Source organism: Patiria miniata, unplaced genomic scaffold (assembly GCF_015706575.1).
Source record: "Patiria miniata isolate m_02_andy unplaced genomic scaffold, ASM1570657v1 HiC_scaffold_30, whole genome shotgun sequence".
NCBI lineage: Eukaryota > Metazoa > Echinodermata > Asteroidea > Valvatida > Asterinidae > Patiria > Patiria miniata.
Genome location: NW_024037070.1, coordinates 8565706 through 8581648, shown reverse-complemented (window position 1 = coordinate 8581648; position 15943 = coordinate 8565706). Strand labels below are relative to the sequence as shown.

The 15943-nt window shown below is 38.3% G+C and overlaps 1 protein-coding gene across 1 annotated transcript; it reads left to right on the top strand.

Moving 5' to 3' along the window:
- The first annotated feature begins 45 nt into the window (after positions 1-45).
- Positions 46-13821, top strand: LOC119739114 (stimulated by retinoic acid gene 6 protein-like). Its single transcript, XM_038213944.1, has 12 exons — positions 46-55; positions 427-582; positions 1313-1525; positions 9452-9527; positions 9784-9859; positions 10015-10063; positions 10474-10564; positions 10863-11003; positions 11359-11522; positions 12559-12714; positions 13184-13405; positions 13790-13821. Exons 1-12 carry the CDS (start codon positions 46-48, stop codon positions 13819-13821), a joined length of 1386 nt encoding a protein of 461 aa, XP_038069872.1.
- The last annotated feature ends 2122 nt before the right edge of the window (positions 13822-15943 follow it).

Sequence of the window (15943 nt, the reverse complement as noted above, 5' to 3'; positions counted from 1 at the left end):
ACGTGCAATGTGTGTCTTTACGAGATTTCTGGTTAGCAAAACACAATGGTGTCTAGTATTTCACGGTTTTGACCCATAAACACTTCAGCGCATGCAGACTGAGATTTATATTATTGTGTGATCGTTGTAAGCAAAGATTTAGTCAAGATTTGAAACTTTGCATGGTGGTGGACTGGTGGTATGAACTAGTAAAGGTTTGCGGTAACACCATGTGGAAATCTATTTTGGGAAGATGTGTGGTTCTGAACAGTCAAGTCTCTAGTCGAGTCTCTAGTCAAATCACTGACCTTTCAAAAGACAACTTCTCAACTGTCGTTCAACCCTCATAACTTACCTTATGTGTAATCGACTTGTGATGGACTTTAGATTTGATGCGGATGACATGCACCCCTTGATTGATGATGTTTCGATTGCATCTGTTGGCAGGTTACACGGCCTACGTTGGCTTCCTTCAGCTGGAGGTTGCCCATACTCATCCAGTCCTCGTCACCTTCTGTCATTTCCTTCAGGAGACCGTGAAGACTGACCAAGCTGCATCGCAGAAATACACAACCAACGATTTGGTGTCTATTGTCAATGCACGTGAGTCAAGCTCATGGGCGTCGCGAGGGGGGGGCAAGGGGGGGCACTTGCCCCCCCCCTGGAAAAGCCAAAAAAAAAAAAAAAAAAAGAAGAAGAAAAAGAAAAGAAAAAAAGAAAAGAAAAAGAGGCGCGAAGACAAAGTGGTGTAAATTTAATGAGTTGGGGGGGGGGGGCAAATTGTCCCTGCCCCCCTCTAAAACTGATAAATCGAGAATGTGTTGAGAAATACAAACATTTTTTGGCAAATTTTTTTTTTGCCCCCCTCTAGAAAAAATCCTGGCGACGCCCATGGTCAAGCTCCACAACTCTTCAGGCTGACTGTTGTTTTTAGCAAGTGACTGCAATCGAGAAATAAATAAGCGAGATGAAGGAATGTTTCACAGTTGTTGGACATTACGATTGATGCAAAACGTTGCAAGAAGACTAAGTCACAATTTGTTGAACATTTCCTAACAATAGAACGTTATTTGCAATGTGGCAGTTCCTACTATAATTTTTCAGGCATTCATATAGCATGAACAGTTTAAGAGGCAAACATTTTGAAATAACGATTTCAAGAACACCTTATTTGTGCGAAAACAGGCTTTTGACAAAATTTAATTCTTGACATTTATGTTTGGGAAACCTATGAACTGCTCAAAGAGAATTTGCATCCTCAATCATGTTTACCCGGTGGAACTCACTTATTCCACTGAATTAAAGACTGATGTAACCTGACTTCTTGTTACAGAGATAGAGAGTGGATACGATGTGCCAGAAACAACCAATGGTAGATGCTACTCTCCTGGAGAGCCCTCAAGCGGTCAGTTATCACGGCGCGTGCGCAACAAGTGGCTGGTGGCATTGACTCTGACACGCAACCCTAATCTGGTGGTCGAACGGAAAGCGGCACTCAAACAAACAAGAACCGTTTCTTCTATCAGTGATGATATCGTGAAGAGAGGTAAGTCATAAAACATCACAAAATCACAACCATACTTGGTTCACTTTTGATATATTCTACTTTTTTGAAATATCATGTGACATTTCGAGATTATACTGTACAATGCAATGGAAACATTATTCTTAAGCTTCTTTGCGCTAGACAAGATGACACCTGTCGCATCGTCCAAAGTCACTAATGCTCAACTGATCTTTCCTCTAACAGATCGTTACGTTGTCGGTGAGGCTCACGCATGAATGACTTGCTTTGGTTGGAAGATGGCTGCTTCGGATTTGCAGGAAAAGCTATTCGATTAATCAACATACCAAAACGAGACTTGTTAATTGTTTGGTAGACAAATTAATAATACTGAAGTAAAGCTCTTGTTTTATGGAAATAAAATGTTGATGTTGAAGATGAAACTTAACGAAAAAAAGATGAAAGTTGTGAGAAAACCTCGTTTTTGTTTTAAATCAAAAATACTGATGAATATTTAAAGAACAATAAGAGTAAGTTTGCGTTTACATCATGTGACAAGTAATATTGTAATGAGTTTGTTTAGTTCTAAAAAGAGCCGGGTGATCAATATGCTCTGGAATGTACTTAACTTGGTTATTGTCTTTGAAAATAATATGTTTACGAACAAGCCTTTTTAGGGTAAAAATTATGTTAAAGACTAAAGATTCTTTCCGAATTTAAGAAAACGTGCACTTTGTGAATTATTTAGGCATAAGGTTCCAATATATTCTTTTGAAATATATGTAGGAGTGAATAATGGTTATATATATATTAATGTCATGTTTAAGTTTGATTTTTGTGGCAACATAGGCCGTAATAACTGATCAAAGCATGTTTGATAAGTGAAGAAAAGTATATCAGCTGTATATACGTAATGAGAAATTCCTTGCAATTAGTTGTATTATTAATTAGCGGTAGACGCACCTACTTAAAAATGTATTAGTACTTAATGAATTTTCCGGTGTTAGAAGTACAGTGTGTGATGGAGCTTTATCTATTAGAGTGCTGCTTGCCTTTTCTTGTCCATATTTGTGAAAGGCGCCTTTTATGAATGGACAAAAACGCTGCTGTAAAATAAAAGCATAATTTCTCGTACTTAAAACAGGGACATCATGTAATGGTAGCTGGGCAGTGCAGGCCTGAATTCATCCAAAACATGCATAACCCGGGTGTTAACTGTAGTAAGCCATAAAGTGTGTCGTGTTTTTTTCTCTTACTGCTTGTATGCGTATAATAATAATAATAATAAACTGGCTATAATTTTGATGAATGCCGTTTCAGTGGGACATTCTTTGTACTACATAAGGCAAGGCAAGCCCAGTAAAGCTGGTCCAGAGTGCACAATATTATATTCAATTGATATCAGAATGGTTATTCACTGTAACGTTTTTCATGCATACGGCCTACATCAGGCCAAATGTAGCCCATTCATGGACGTTGTTAATTGGGTAATCCTATAGACCTTTATCATGGTGCACCCCTTTGACTTTTTCCCATTCAAATCTATGTAACCAAAGCGAGGCTAGCAGGACAAATAGTCTGGTTCCTTTGTGCACAAAAACATTATCATTCAGTACTGTTATTGGGTACAGGTAACATGACTGAAATGGTGGCAGCATGATAAAGGTCTATTGCAAACTTGTGAGCCGAGGCGGGGAGGGGAAATTTGGAGGGAAATGAAGCTCACTGAAAGTCCTTGCCAGAATGCAATCAAAGAAAAGACAAAATCAAGTGATGAATTCTGAATTATTACGAGGAAAAGTGAAAAAAGAAGTTTTTTTATGATAACTGTTGTCACTTAAAAATGTATAAGTTTCTCAGTACTTACCTAATCCTGTGAAATGTACATTTTAATATTTCTGTAACATGATACTTTCCCCTTTAAAATCGCCAATTATTGTGTACTTTGCTTTTTGAGTTTGCCAAATACACTTGACCGCATACGTTTGTTTATTTTTCTGTCTACGTGAATACAAAAAAATAAAACGTAGATATGTATTGTGATTGGTTCAGGACTTTGATCATTTGAATTGTGTGCAATTGGCTGTGTATATTTTGACAAGGAGCCTGCGTTCACATATAATCCGATGTGGAAAACAGCAGTGGTTTGAAACTTCATTATTTCAGCATTTCATAGTCACAACAAGCTTTGCGTAATTTTGTTGGGAAGCCATGGATGAACAATCTTCATCGTACACGTAAGTGTCATGCCTGATTTCTTTGGTTCGGCTGCTTTTTGCATAACTTGTATAATTATTAGACAAATATGAAGGAGTAAATTGGACAGGGGCTCTTTATGTCTGTTTGAGAATTATAAGATAAAAGGTTCCCAATATTATACAATGGTTTACTTATTAAAAGCCCCGGTCCGGTGGATAATTGCAGGAAATTTGTCCATAACCCTTAGGCTACCATGTATTTAGGCTGGCTGATGCATCAGGATCGTTTTGTTAGTTTGTCAGCTTGCTTGTTCAGCTTATTGTTGTCATGGCATGGAATTTTTTACCAGTCCGAGGCATACCATCTTGTATTCATGTTGCCAGGTTCAAGGCCTATACACCCATGTGAGAACAATGACTTGAAAGAAAAGATAAATTGAAATATTGTTATATGATATTATTAAGAAAATTCAGTCGACTGTTGTCTATGATATCTTGTCATTACATTGTTATATACCAGTGGTGATTTATGTAACGAATTATTCTTTAGTTTGCGTTATGATGTCTTTTCTTTTTGTTGCGATATTTCATTGCAGAGTATCGGACTTTGGTAATACAACCCGACCTAACGGAACAGATTTCAACTATTATTTTGATCCCTCTCAATGGATGCGATGGAGTCTCTTGCCTGCTGTGAGTCAAATTTTGAAGTTTCATTTTGTGCGTGTGACTGAGATTGTTTTATTAGAGAAACTGGTTTAATAATAGGATCAAACATTTAAAAGAAGCAAACAGCATGGTGTTAGGAATGAATACTATTTTAACTGAGATTGTCTGAACTAGAAAAAAACTCAACATTCATCATCAACAACAACAACAACAACAACAACAACAACAACAACAACAACAACAACAACAACAACAACAACAACAACAACAACAACAACTACAACAACTACAACAGCAACAGAAAAACTAACAAACAGCAAACCCGACAAACAAACGGTAAAACCTAGTATACAATCAATTATCAACTTATACCAAAATCCATCACGGTGACCCTATTCCTTTCCTGTTTTATTTTCCAGTGTGCCATTTTCGTTTTGTTCTGCTGTTTGGAGAAACGAGTAAATTTGTGGCCGACTTGTTGCCATGGGCGTCCGGGTGTGGCCTTGTGAGTATGATAATAACACAACGAAGAGTCCAAAGGAACAGGGAAACTTGCTGAGACTTTTTCTGGAGTCTCCCACTCTCCCACTCTCCTAACTTATCCTCCCTCCCCCGATTGCTTTGAGCTGGGGTTTTTTTTTAAGAGGTGACGGTAAGGGGGAGTCTTTCTTATATTGGATCCAACCCACAGAAACTTGTTTCCAGAAAAGGAACGAGGAATCGAGCCATAGAATTTTGGTGAAACCAAAAGGTCCCTAAATGTTCTGTCCATTTTGTAAAGCTACGTTTTGTCATTTTGGATCCCAGTGGGGCGGGAAAAATGATGATTTTCATGCAAAAATGGGGTGAGGGGGACTCCCCTTACCCGTGCTCGGTCACCTATGCCACAATGAAGGGCAACAATCATTTAACCATCTCAAAACGGCATCAAGATTTCATGAGTAAAGTGCCTTTTTGGGGGTTTCGGTTTCTTTGTCTTCTCTACAGCCCGGTTAACCTGGTGGACAACTACACCGACCGTTGGGCCTTTGCGTTTGCCTTTGGTAGCATGTCAGCTATACTGATTAAAGCTGTTGTGTCTGGCCCTCTCTTCGTGACAAGCGATAAAATTGCTACAGTTACTTTAATGTTGCAAGGTAGTGTTTTCAATCACTCTTTGAAACATGCTTTAAAATATGATTTTTTTTTTGTCCTGTGGATTTCCCAGGGTCTGGTGCATGGGGTGGTTAAGGTGGTTAATTCCCCCACCCCAATGACCAGTGTTATTTATTTAGTAAGTTAACAAACTCCCAAGTTTTCTGGAAAAAATGCCTGCAGTCAATGTTTCAAATCTGGATTATTACCTAAGGCCTTTGGTCTTTTTATGCATTAACTGCAGAGTCTCGTCCATCCCCATCCATTCCCCTACCTTTCTCAAAATTTTGGAATTCAACAACTCATCCACCCCCTTTGAAAATCCAGGATCCACTGCCGCCATACCTAGGTACAACACGCTCATCAGCAACAAACAAACAAATCAATGTTATTGTTAGTTTAGGTTGCGGCTCTGATTAAAAGTATACGAGTCTTTACTGTTGTAGTAATGATGGAGTAGTATCATGTGGCAAATCAACTTAACTCAGCCTTAAGTTGAAGTTTGTGAATCAGCCAAATGTAAGTGACAATAAAAGAAATTAGGAAACAAATTCCAGTCACACAGATGTACCCCTCACCCCATCCACCCTCCCCCTCCTCACGTTGCCCCCCCTGTTGGAGTCTACCTGGGAATTTGTCAAACAAAACTTGATTAAATTTCACTTGTTACAGGGACAGTCGAGTTCTTTGCGTACATAATCGATGCTCTAGTCATTAGCCTCGTGTTCTACCCGATCCTGTTGTGCTTACAGACCCAATGGAGACTACTGGGAAACATCATTGGTTTGCTGTACTCCATCGCTTGGTAAAAAAAAAATCACAAATATTCCAGCCAGTTCACGATTTTCAAATTAGCAGTCGAACTTCAGCTACGGCTGTCAGTGGAAGCCTTTTTCTGACATTGAAGACCTTTTCGTGATCTACAAAAGAAAGCAAATCCTATTGTTTTTTAAATAGACCTTTGGATGCACATGTGCATTTTAATTTTTTTTTTTTGCAGGCTGATTTTCTACATTGGTAGCATTGTCGTGACGGCATTGTCTAGCAGAGCGCCTCCATTAGCTTCAGTTGCATTTTTCAAGATATTGCAGGTAAAACTTTTTGCATAGTTTGTCGCTATAATTTAGGCTTTCATGAAGAGCGTTGATGGACTGAGAGTATAACATAAATGGGTAGAATTAGTTATTCAGCTTAAACATTTTGGGGTGACGGTGCACAAACTTCACAACAAATGATACAAGTTGATTTGTATGCCTAAGAAGAGACATTATTTTGGTAAGTAAAAACCACCCAAAACACCTCTTGAAGATGTCACGATTTCTTTAAATCACCCTCCGTATGCAAGAAATATACGCATTCAGTTTCGTCCCTGACTTTCGTTATCTTCCCTTCCCTGATTTTTTTGTTGTTGACTTTTTGTTTCTGTCCATTGTCTTCATCTTCAAGGAATTCAACTTATTTGGATCAGGAGCGATATGTTTCTTTGCATTGGTAATGTTCTTCCTTGTTGGCCTAACGAAAGAAGTGAGGAACGGAATTAAACTGGTAAGTCTTGACAAACTTTAAGTATACTTTATCAAGATTTTAGAGTCAAGGAAACTAAGAATATGTCTCCAGAACAATACCTCTCCCTCCAATCAAATTTCCCCTTCGGGAAAGTGTTTTGAAAAACAGAGAGAAAATTAAATTGAATCATATTTACCTCCCTGCTTTGTTTAGTAAACAATTATTGGATTTTTAACATTTGTTATTAGATCAAATAATATCGTTAAATTTTCAATCTTTGTTCAAGGGTTTCATAAGAGACTATGACGCTTCTAAGGTGGACTTCAGTAAGACACATTTTTACCAAAGGGTAAAATTCATCTTGACACCGCCAGTACCAAAGAAGTAAGATGAACTTATATCAACACTCATTAAAAAAAATATTTCAAATATCAAGTACACAAGCTACGTGTGATTTGAATTAAACAACATTTTGTACAATAGTTTCTTTTAGTGTAAATAAATTTCCCAGATGCATTACTTCTCAATATGTTTGAATCAAAATTGATATGTAAATTGTGGACTTAATTTATATTTTTTTCCATTTGATTTAATATGGAAGTTAACATTTTGCTGTTTTCCTTCTTGAATGTAGAACAAGTGAAAACGTTATGGTGCGCTTGTTTCGGCAGTACGTGTACATTGGCACTGTGCCAGGTAAGATTTTCATTAAAGGACTTCTTCAACTTTGTAAATCCCCCCCCCCCACATTCCTTTTGTTTTAATTCTTAAAAAAAAAATCCAATTTCCAAATGAACTTCTCGTTTGAAAAGTTAAAAAAGGAGCTTGAAATTAACTTAATGTAAAGTCTACTTAACAATCAAGGGCGGATCCATGAGGGGCTGGGGCTGGGGGGGACGGGGGCGGTGCCTCCCCCCCCCCAAAAAAAAAATAACAGAAAGTGGCGTCGCAATAACGGCAGGCACTGCGTTCACCACCTTCTTTTCCTTAAAAAAAAAATGTGGTTAAAGTGGAAAGAAATTGCCTCAGATCACACCACAGAGCATCGATCTAGAGTTAAAAAAAAAATCGGGGCCCTTGAGCGGGCCCCGAACCCTACGCCCTAACGCCCAACTTTTTTTCAACCCCCCCCCCCACAAGAATTGTGTTTTGGATCCGCCCTTGTTCACAATCAAACCAGAACATTTGAACAATTGAAATCAAAATAATGCTACTTTTTATCTTATCTTTATTCGGTGTTCTTGATCCTACCTTTTTTGTCAGGATTTAGATTTTCACGTCGTAATATTTGCACCTTTGTACTGACTGTAGTGACGACCATTCAAGTAAGTTTGTTGCAACTATGGACCAGATATATTGAGTTTGTTGGAAGTGGGTTAGGGTGGAGGTATTTTACTTGCGTTATGATTTCATAAAAAAAAAATTCAGGATTGCAGTAACTATGCTTCGAAACCCTCCAAATTTATTGAGTTTAGAGTGTCAGGATTTCAAACAAAATCAACCAAAACACAGAAACGAACTATGAGTATTGGGAATTTAACAACAACTTTTGCAAGGTTGATTTTGTAATTGCATAATTGCTTTTTGTCCTGTTATCAGTGTTTTCAAACACCCACAAAGTAATTTTGTTTTAAAATTACCTTTTAATTGATATCTTTTGAAATTGTCAGTTTTGTAAACAAAACTCTGAGTTTTGCGTTCTCGCCTCTTTTTTGAGTTGTACATATATAGCCTAGTAAAGAATAGACGTTCACCACAGATAGTCATTTTTTCTCACTTTTCACAGATTGTCTTGATATGGATAGACGCATTTGGACTTCTATTGTCGATTCTGGATAAATCGTCCTTGTTGCCTTTATTACGCAAACACTATCCTGGACTTGATGAAGATATCAATAATGTAGAAAGTAAGTTTGGAACGAGCATGGTTGGTGGGGATTGCATAAGGGGTAGGGGGCTTAGACTGGAACTCTTCAAAAGATGGGTCAACGATTCCTTGGCCTTCTGGTTCTGTAAATATAGGATTGCCCAATTGACAAATAGTGGTCAGTGCTTTAGTATCAAAGGCCAAATTAGACTGAGGACCATTGCTTATCACTAATGTTTTAACTGTGGGAAAGCTTGCACCTTCATAAATTAAGTGTACAAATTTCTAGCTCATCCCTGATTTGGTATCTCTGCTAGAGGTTATGAAGTGCGTTTGCCATATAGGCCTAGAAGGCTTGGACTGAATAGGATAGACTACACTAGTCCAGCAAATAGTCGACTAGTGCTGGTTTGTGAAGATAGTGGAACTATATCAAGCCATTTGTTCCCAATTTACATATAACTTATGCCTTTTGACTGTTGGTCAATACTATTGCATTCCGGTGGGAACAGTACATCATATCCCGTTAACACAATCATCACAGACTATGTGAATTGTTTGTCATTTTCTGTCTATGTGTTTTGTCCCTTTTAGTTACCTTTTGGGTAACAAGTGCAGTGGCCGTCATTTTCACCGCAGTCTATACCCTTGATATGCAGCTACGGTATCGGTAAGTTTGGCTGTGTCACTAGAACGTGGCTTATTGTTACCAATAACACCTGCCCATAAAACACTCATGCACCAAAATTCATTGAACTGTACTAACTCGAGCTCCAAAATGACATTTTTACCTAAAAGAGAATGTATATTAAAAGAAATCCATGAAGAAATTGAACACAAATCAGTAACGTGCACGCGTTGTTCAGGATTTTCCTTATACATTTTTAAGGCTTATAATCTATCAGGATCAAGCCTTTTGATTGCAGAGAACACACTGTGAAGTTGTGGAAAGGTGACCGGTCATTTGTACCTGAAGGAAAATTGCTATTCAGTGAAACGCTGGTGAGTTGATTTGCAAATTGCAGCTTTATCAAGACTGCCAGTTGACATTCTCTCGAGACAAAACATGAAAGCTTTGGCCATTGTGCACCAATGCACAAACAGGCCAGAGTTTTCAGAAAGCATATTATTTAATATCGCATCTGTTTTTGTAACAGGTTGCAAGTTTAAGATACTCTGGCTATCATGTGGCATTCACCTTGTGGGGTAAGTTGGTTTTATTTTTAATGTAGGGATTCTTGTTTTAAAAGGGTTTGCACCAGACTCACACGAGGATGGGAGGGTGGAGAGAGGGGCGGGCAATGGAGAACTTCCTCCACCCATTTTGTTATCAATTTTGGCCCCTCGTTGGGAAAGATTTTCCGACCTGAAGATTTCAGACTGCACACATTTGTTTTCTTGTTTCAACTTTTAGCACAAATATCAAATTTTCATGATAACATGGAAATAAAACAATCCTGCACTTTCGCGTTTGAACTGATATATCAACCCCGCGTTGTCTTTGGCGGGCCCCATTTTATGGCATTATCAGCTTACCATAATGCAAGTTTCATTGCCACATTACCGCAGGATGTAATTCATTAAAGTTTCATTGTTGGCACTTGATGATTCTATAGGATTTATAATCGTGCAGCTTCTGCTGTGGCTCGTCTGGTCGTTCATCATTGTATTCTGGGATGAAGCCCGCTATCTCCTCGAAAAATATTGGTAAGTTGTTTGCGGGATGGATCCAGAATTTTTGTTTTCCTTCGTACATTAGTCAAGATGTCAAAACGAACCTATGTTTCATATGTTGCATTAAGTATATGCTGGAAGTTGCCATACTTGTCCAACTTGATTCTTTTTTCAAACTTTAACTTTTAATACCAGAACAAGAGCACTTGAAAATCAAAAAAAGGTGTCAGACCCCATGACTCCAACGTAAGTCTGCTCCTAGAATTAGTAAAAGCAAAGGTCTGACAAAAAAAACACCCTATATTGATAATGGACTTTCTTTGATTTTCAGGTTGACTCTTGGTGTCACCTTTGCTTTCTACTACGGTCAGGTCTACATCTCGCAAATCGTCTTCCTCCAGAGGGCACCAGACCTAGAGAAAAAGTCCGCATTTATCTGTTGGAAGCGGACTTCTTTTGGTTTGGATAACAGGTCAGAACTCAGCAGGTCCATCTTTGGGGTGATGGGGGGGGGGGGGGGTTTAAGAGGTTTTATTGCACCTTTTGGAACACATATATGCTATAAAAAAACCCAGCCTACAAAAGAGGCATCTGTATCTGTATGCTACTGCACAATCTACTGCAGGTAGGCCTACAGAAGGTTGAATTTTTAATTTCCATACGAGCAAGTGTGCCTGGAAGACTATACGTTGCACTTCGACAAGTTATCTCTCCAATAATTAAATATTACTCTATTACCAGAACCAACGCTTCTTCACGTAAAAGAAAGTGTCATCTGCAAACCACATTCTTGAATTCATTCCATCACTGTTTTCTGTTTCCATTAGACGTGTCTTTCACGTGACAGTTTACATCCTGATGTTCGTCAACTTCCTCCTTGGTATTGTGAGCTGCTTCGTACGTATCCTTAAAGCCCTTGCGTTTGGGACCCTCTACATCGGACGCTTGGACAGACTTCTACTGATGCGAGACTGGGAGACTTGGGACAGAGGTGGATATCTTCCAAGAATATCTGATTATTAAGTATTGGCTCCTCAACCGTTACTGACAGACATTGTTGGGGAGACCATGGGAGGGACATTTGAACACACCTGTCGCTCACGCAAAGTTTCTAGAGTTTGTGTGTCCATCCTACAAGTAAGGGGCTCTCAAAAATGTTCGCAAAGCAGAACAAACATCTTTGAAGTAAAGGTGTCTTAGGCCAAAAAAAAAAAGTCTCCGGTTTCTGGTATGCGCGCGCGTCGCCGTAGCCATGCGCGTCGACAAAATGAACAAGTTTTTTTTCAATGAAAGATGATGTCTCAAAACCGCCAAACTCACTGGTTTGACTGGAATCCTGCTGCTGCACAATTTTAACGTGTTTTTAGATGGGGTTACGATTGAGTATAAGCTTCATGTGGCCTCTCTGGGCTGCCATATATTTGCACTAAGTTTAGTCGGGCACCATTTGCAGTCATCAGCCGACATTTGAGGCAAAAGAAAATCAGGTAAAAAAAAAAAAAAGCCGCGTCGCCGCACCACTTTTTGGGCAAGCTCCATACCAGAAACCGGAGACTTTTTTTTTTTGGCCTTATCTGTGCTTACTGCTTTCTTTATGAAATGGACGCGTGAAAAATGTGTGTGCTAATTATTAGCAGCTCAATGAAATTTGACTGGAGTGGAGTCAAAATTGTCGAGAGAAAGTGGTGAAGAATTCTGTTTCCAAACCATTTTTGGCTCTTGACTGACTATCCCAAGTTATACTGATGAATGTCGTTGATCTACAAAATATGCAATTTCAATTTGGGCCGAATTTCATTAAGCTGTTTTAAAGTAGAAGAAATGAAATTTTGCTAAGAGCGGCAAAATATTTACTTTGCAAAAACAGGTTACCAGCCAAAAAGGCCATACAATGTGCAAGGATGGTAACTGGGGCTTAGCTGATTTTATCTGGGCACATATACTTGTTAAGCGTGTTATTCTGCTTAGGAAATACTTAACATTTGGGTCCGTGGCTTCGGGTGTTAACTTGGGGCTTTTTTTTGCAGGTTACACGGCCTACGTCGGCTTCCTTCAGCTGGAGGTTGCCCACACTCATCCAGTCCTCATCACCTTCTGTCATTTCCTTCAGAAGACCGTCAAGACTGACCAAGCTTCATCGCAGAAATACACAACCAAGGAATTGGTGTCTATTGTCAATTCACGTAAGTAAAGCTAAGCAAAGTTTATATTCAGGCACAGTCCTACACTGAAAAGTTTAGCAGGCTGATGAAAGATGAACTTTTCAACCATTAAACCTGATTTTCAAACATTTTGATTTGGGGGATATGTCAGCAAAGTAACAGGACGCTGAAAAGTATAATTTGAACGATTCTTGTACTAGAAGAAAGCTTTACTGACTGGGCTTTCATATCCTAGATTTTGAAAGTGCTACCGGCAAAACTTCATTCAAAAATTGGTCCTGCCACTTTGGTTTCTTTTCTTTTTTTACTCACCTTATTTGATTTTAATTCTGTTCATAGATTTGTATGAAAGTCGTTTAGAGCATCTCTGCTTTGAACTTTCATGCAGCTCTATATGAGTATGACCCTTGAGTAGCTCTTGCTGTTTAATCAGTCAAATTTTGATGAGTAAGTGCTTATTTGTGAACTGGACTCTGACATGCTTTTGCAGAGCTGGAAAGTGGATACGAGATGCCAGAAACAACAAACGGTAGATGCTACTCTCCTAGGGAGCCCTCTACCGGTCAGTTATCACGCCGCATGCGCAACAAGTGGCTGGTGGCGTTGACTCTGACACGCAACCCCAGTCTGGTGTCTGAACGCAAGGGGGCGCCGAAAGAAGCCAAACGGAAGAGAGCGGAGTCCACCGGCAGTCAAGATGTCTCAGGGAGAGGTAGGTTGTTTATACATCACAAACTTTTTGTATATTGTTTTCGATATGAGACAGGGAAACTGTAAGAAATGAGGCCTTTATTCGTGCAAAGGGTTTCCAAAATTCTACATACCTGTGGCTGTTTTCAAAGCAAGTATTCAACTTGAAAACTGATGGTCGTAAGAACAAGGTAATATATATATAATGATAATTGTTAATGTGTATAAGTTTGCATTTATTTATTACTGATTAAACTGTTTCTTCCAATTTGTCTACTTAGATCTGGTTATAAAGCGTGTTTTTTATTATAGTTTTCTCCGAGGCTTTTTACAAAACAAAACAAAAAAAGTTACCCCGGGTAGCGCTTCAATAGTATAACTTTCTAGTATTTTCTTTCTTCAACAGACGAACTCTTCTCTGGTAAAACTGAAGCGTAAACTGAAAAACATTAACGGAGGCTCAAGAAATGATGTGTTAGTGTTTGCTATAAAGTTGAATTGGTATTCAGTTTTTGGCTGAACCTTATTCAGCATATTCCGTGCTTGTTCATACCATAGCCGGCAGATAAGGGCAAGGGCAAGGGAATCACCCCTTTTGTTTGAAATATTTTCATTTGCCGGCCTACTTTTGGATTCTCCTGCTACAGAGAAATATGAACTGTGTCCTGTCATTTTCAGAAACGTTTGATCCGCTGCCAATGGTTAATACATAATATTTTGTGCTGCGATATGTTAAAATACATTCTTGAAAATAAAAAAATGAACATAATTTATTATGTACTAATTTATATTGTCATGAATAATGTAATAATATATTTATGTTGACACAAAAAAGTTGAAGTAAGTTAGTTTGAACTGAACTTTTGCGCAATGTGCTCAAGAATATACTGACAACTTTTTCTGTAATATATAATGTGGCTATTGCTATTTTTCAACTTATATTTAAAAAAAAAATCATTTTACATTTTAAACTTAATCTAAAAAGGTAATCTTGGTTCAATTTTATTGCAATTTTGTTATTGTACCAACTTTTTTGTATCCTGTTTATTAATTTTATGCTGTAATATTCATGTGCATATTTTGTTTAAGCAGAAATATAATGTTTTGAAATGAAAGTCAGCTTGTTGAGAATTGCAATTTTGTAATGTTTTTCATGGTTAACGGTTGTAAAACTTATTAATACAATTTATCTTTGAAGGCCCATTATGGTGGCTGCCATAATTAAACTTTATTGTTATAATTCTAGCTTGATGCTCATTTTTGATAAGAAAAGGAATCAAAATTTGCAATTTAATTTTTTTCTACATTTTTGTTTTGATGTAGTTTTAGTGTTCAATGTCATTTGTCGTTGCTTCGTGTTGCTTGTGTATTTTTGTCATCATGCAACCTGGATCTCAGAAAAGATATCTGAAAATTGCTGCAAATACCGTACCGCTAAAAAACCGTTTGTCTTTGCTCTTTGACACACATTGGAAAACCGGTCCAAATGTTAACTTTACAACCACAAAATAATACCCTTGCAATGAGTTTACCCTTTGTGAAATTCATGTCACCCCTCATAGAACGTGCCAAAAAATTGTAACCAATAAGATTCCACCAAATTCCACTACGCCTTCTCTTTTTTTCTCTCCGAAGAGAAACTTTGTTGAGGTAAATTTCCGTTGAATGCCTTTCATTTGCTATAGATCTTCCGTGCAGAAATGTGGGATGGATGGAGGTATTTCCCCCCCCCCCCAACTCCCCTTTTTTTTAAGGGTAGGCTCTCTCTTGATCTTCGGTAGAGGGCGCTGTTTTATAAACTTGTAAATTTCTGTCAGTGTCAAACACTGATTTACAAAAAATATAGTATGGAACGCCGTATTATCGCGGTACTTATCACGTTTCTCGTTCGGAATAGAGATTGCCCACTAACCTTCCAGAATTGTCCTGTCTTATGTGTAGTATAAGTCTTCCTTTTTAAATTAATATAAAAAAATCTGACGGGTAGTGTGGTTTATTCCGTGTACGATGCCTGTGAAAATAGACATGCGCGGCGTGTGCGAACGGAGGTGGACTCCCTATTATCGCGGTATGCGGGAAGTGGTTTTTATAATGATCCCAACTTTTTTGTTCATAGTTTATGTTTGACCAAAACACCCCCTGAATAAAGTCTGATATTTTCCCTGTAACATTCAAGTTGATTAAAGACAAAATGTCTGCAGGATGATTTCTTAAGACCCTGCCCTTCCCCCGAAAGGAGAACACAAATCCCTGAGGCAAGTCTACTGATCGGCGATTGAGGGCGCCATTCACTTTACACGGTGTGCCGTTTTATTTTCGCTAAGGCGCGGTGCTTATTTTGATCCCGTAAAAGTTGTTACGATTTCGCGCTGCAAATATTGTCGTTCGACTTCATTTTACATTTGCAGCTGAAGAATGGGAACCAGACAATGGAACTTTCATGGACAGAGCGCAATTAAAGATTTATGTTAAAATATAAACGGTACCTTTTAGCAGACACGGTGAGGGAACATTTTGCAAGTTTTGGAAAACGTTAATATTTATTAAAATCGTTAAAAGT

Bases quoted from the DNA above. Each gene is read 5' to 3' on its own strand.
- LOC119739114 (XM_038213944.1), top strand. The intron at 10,064-10,473 runs GTAAGTTGGTTT...ATGATTCTATAG, and splicing joins TGTGGCATTCACCTTGTGGG to GATTTATAATCGTGCAGCTT. The intron at 11,004-11,358 runs GTCAGAACTCAG...TGTTTCCATTAG, and splicing joins TCTTTTGGTTTGGATAACAG to ACGTGTCTTTCACGTGACAG.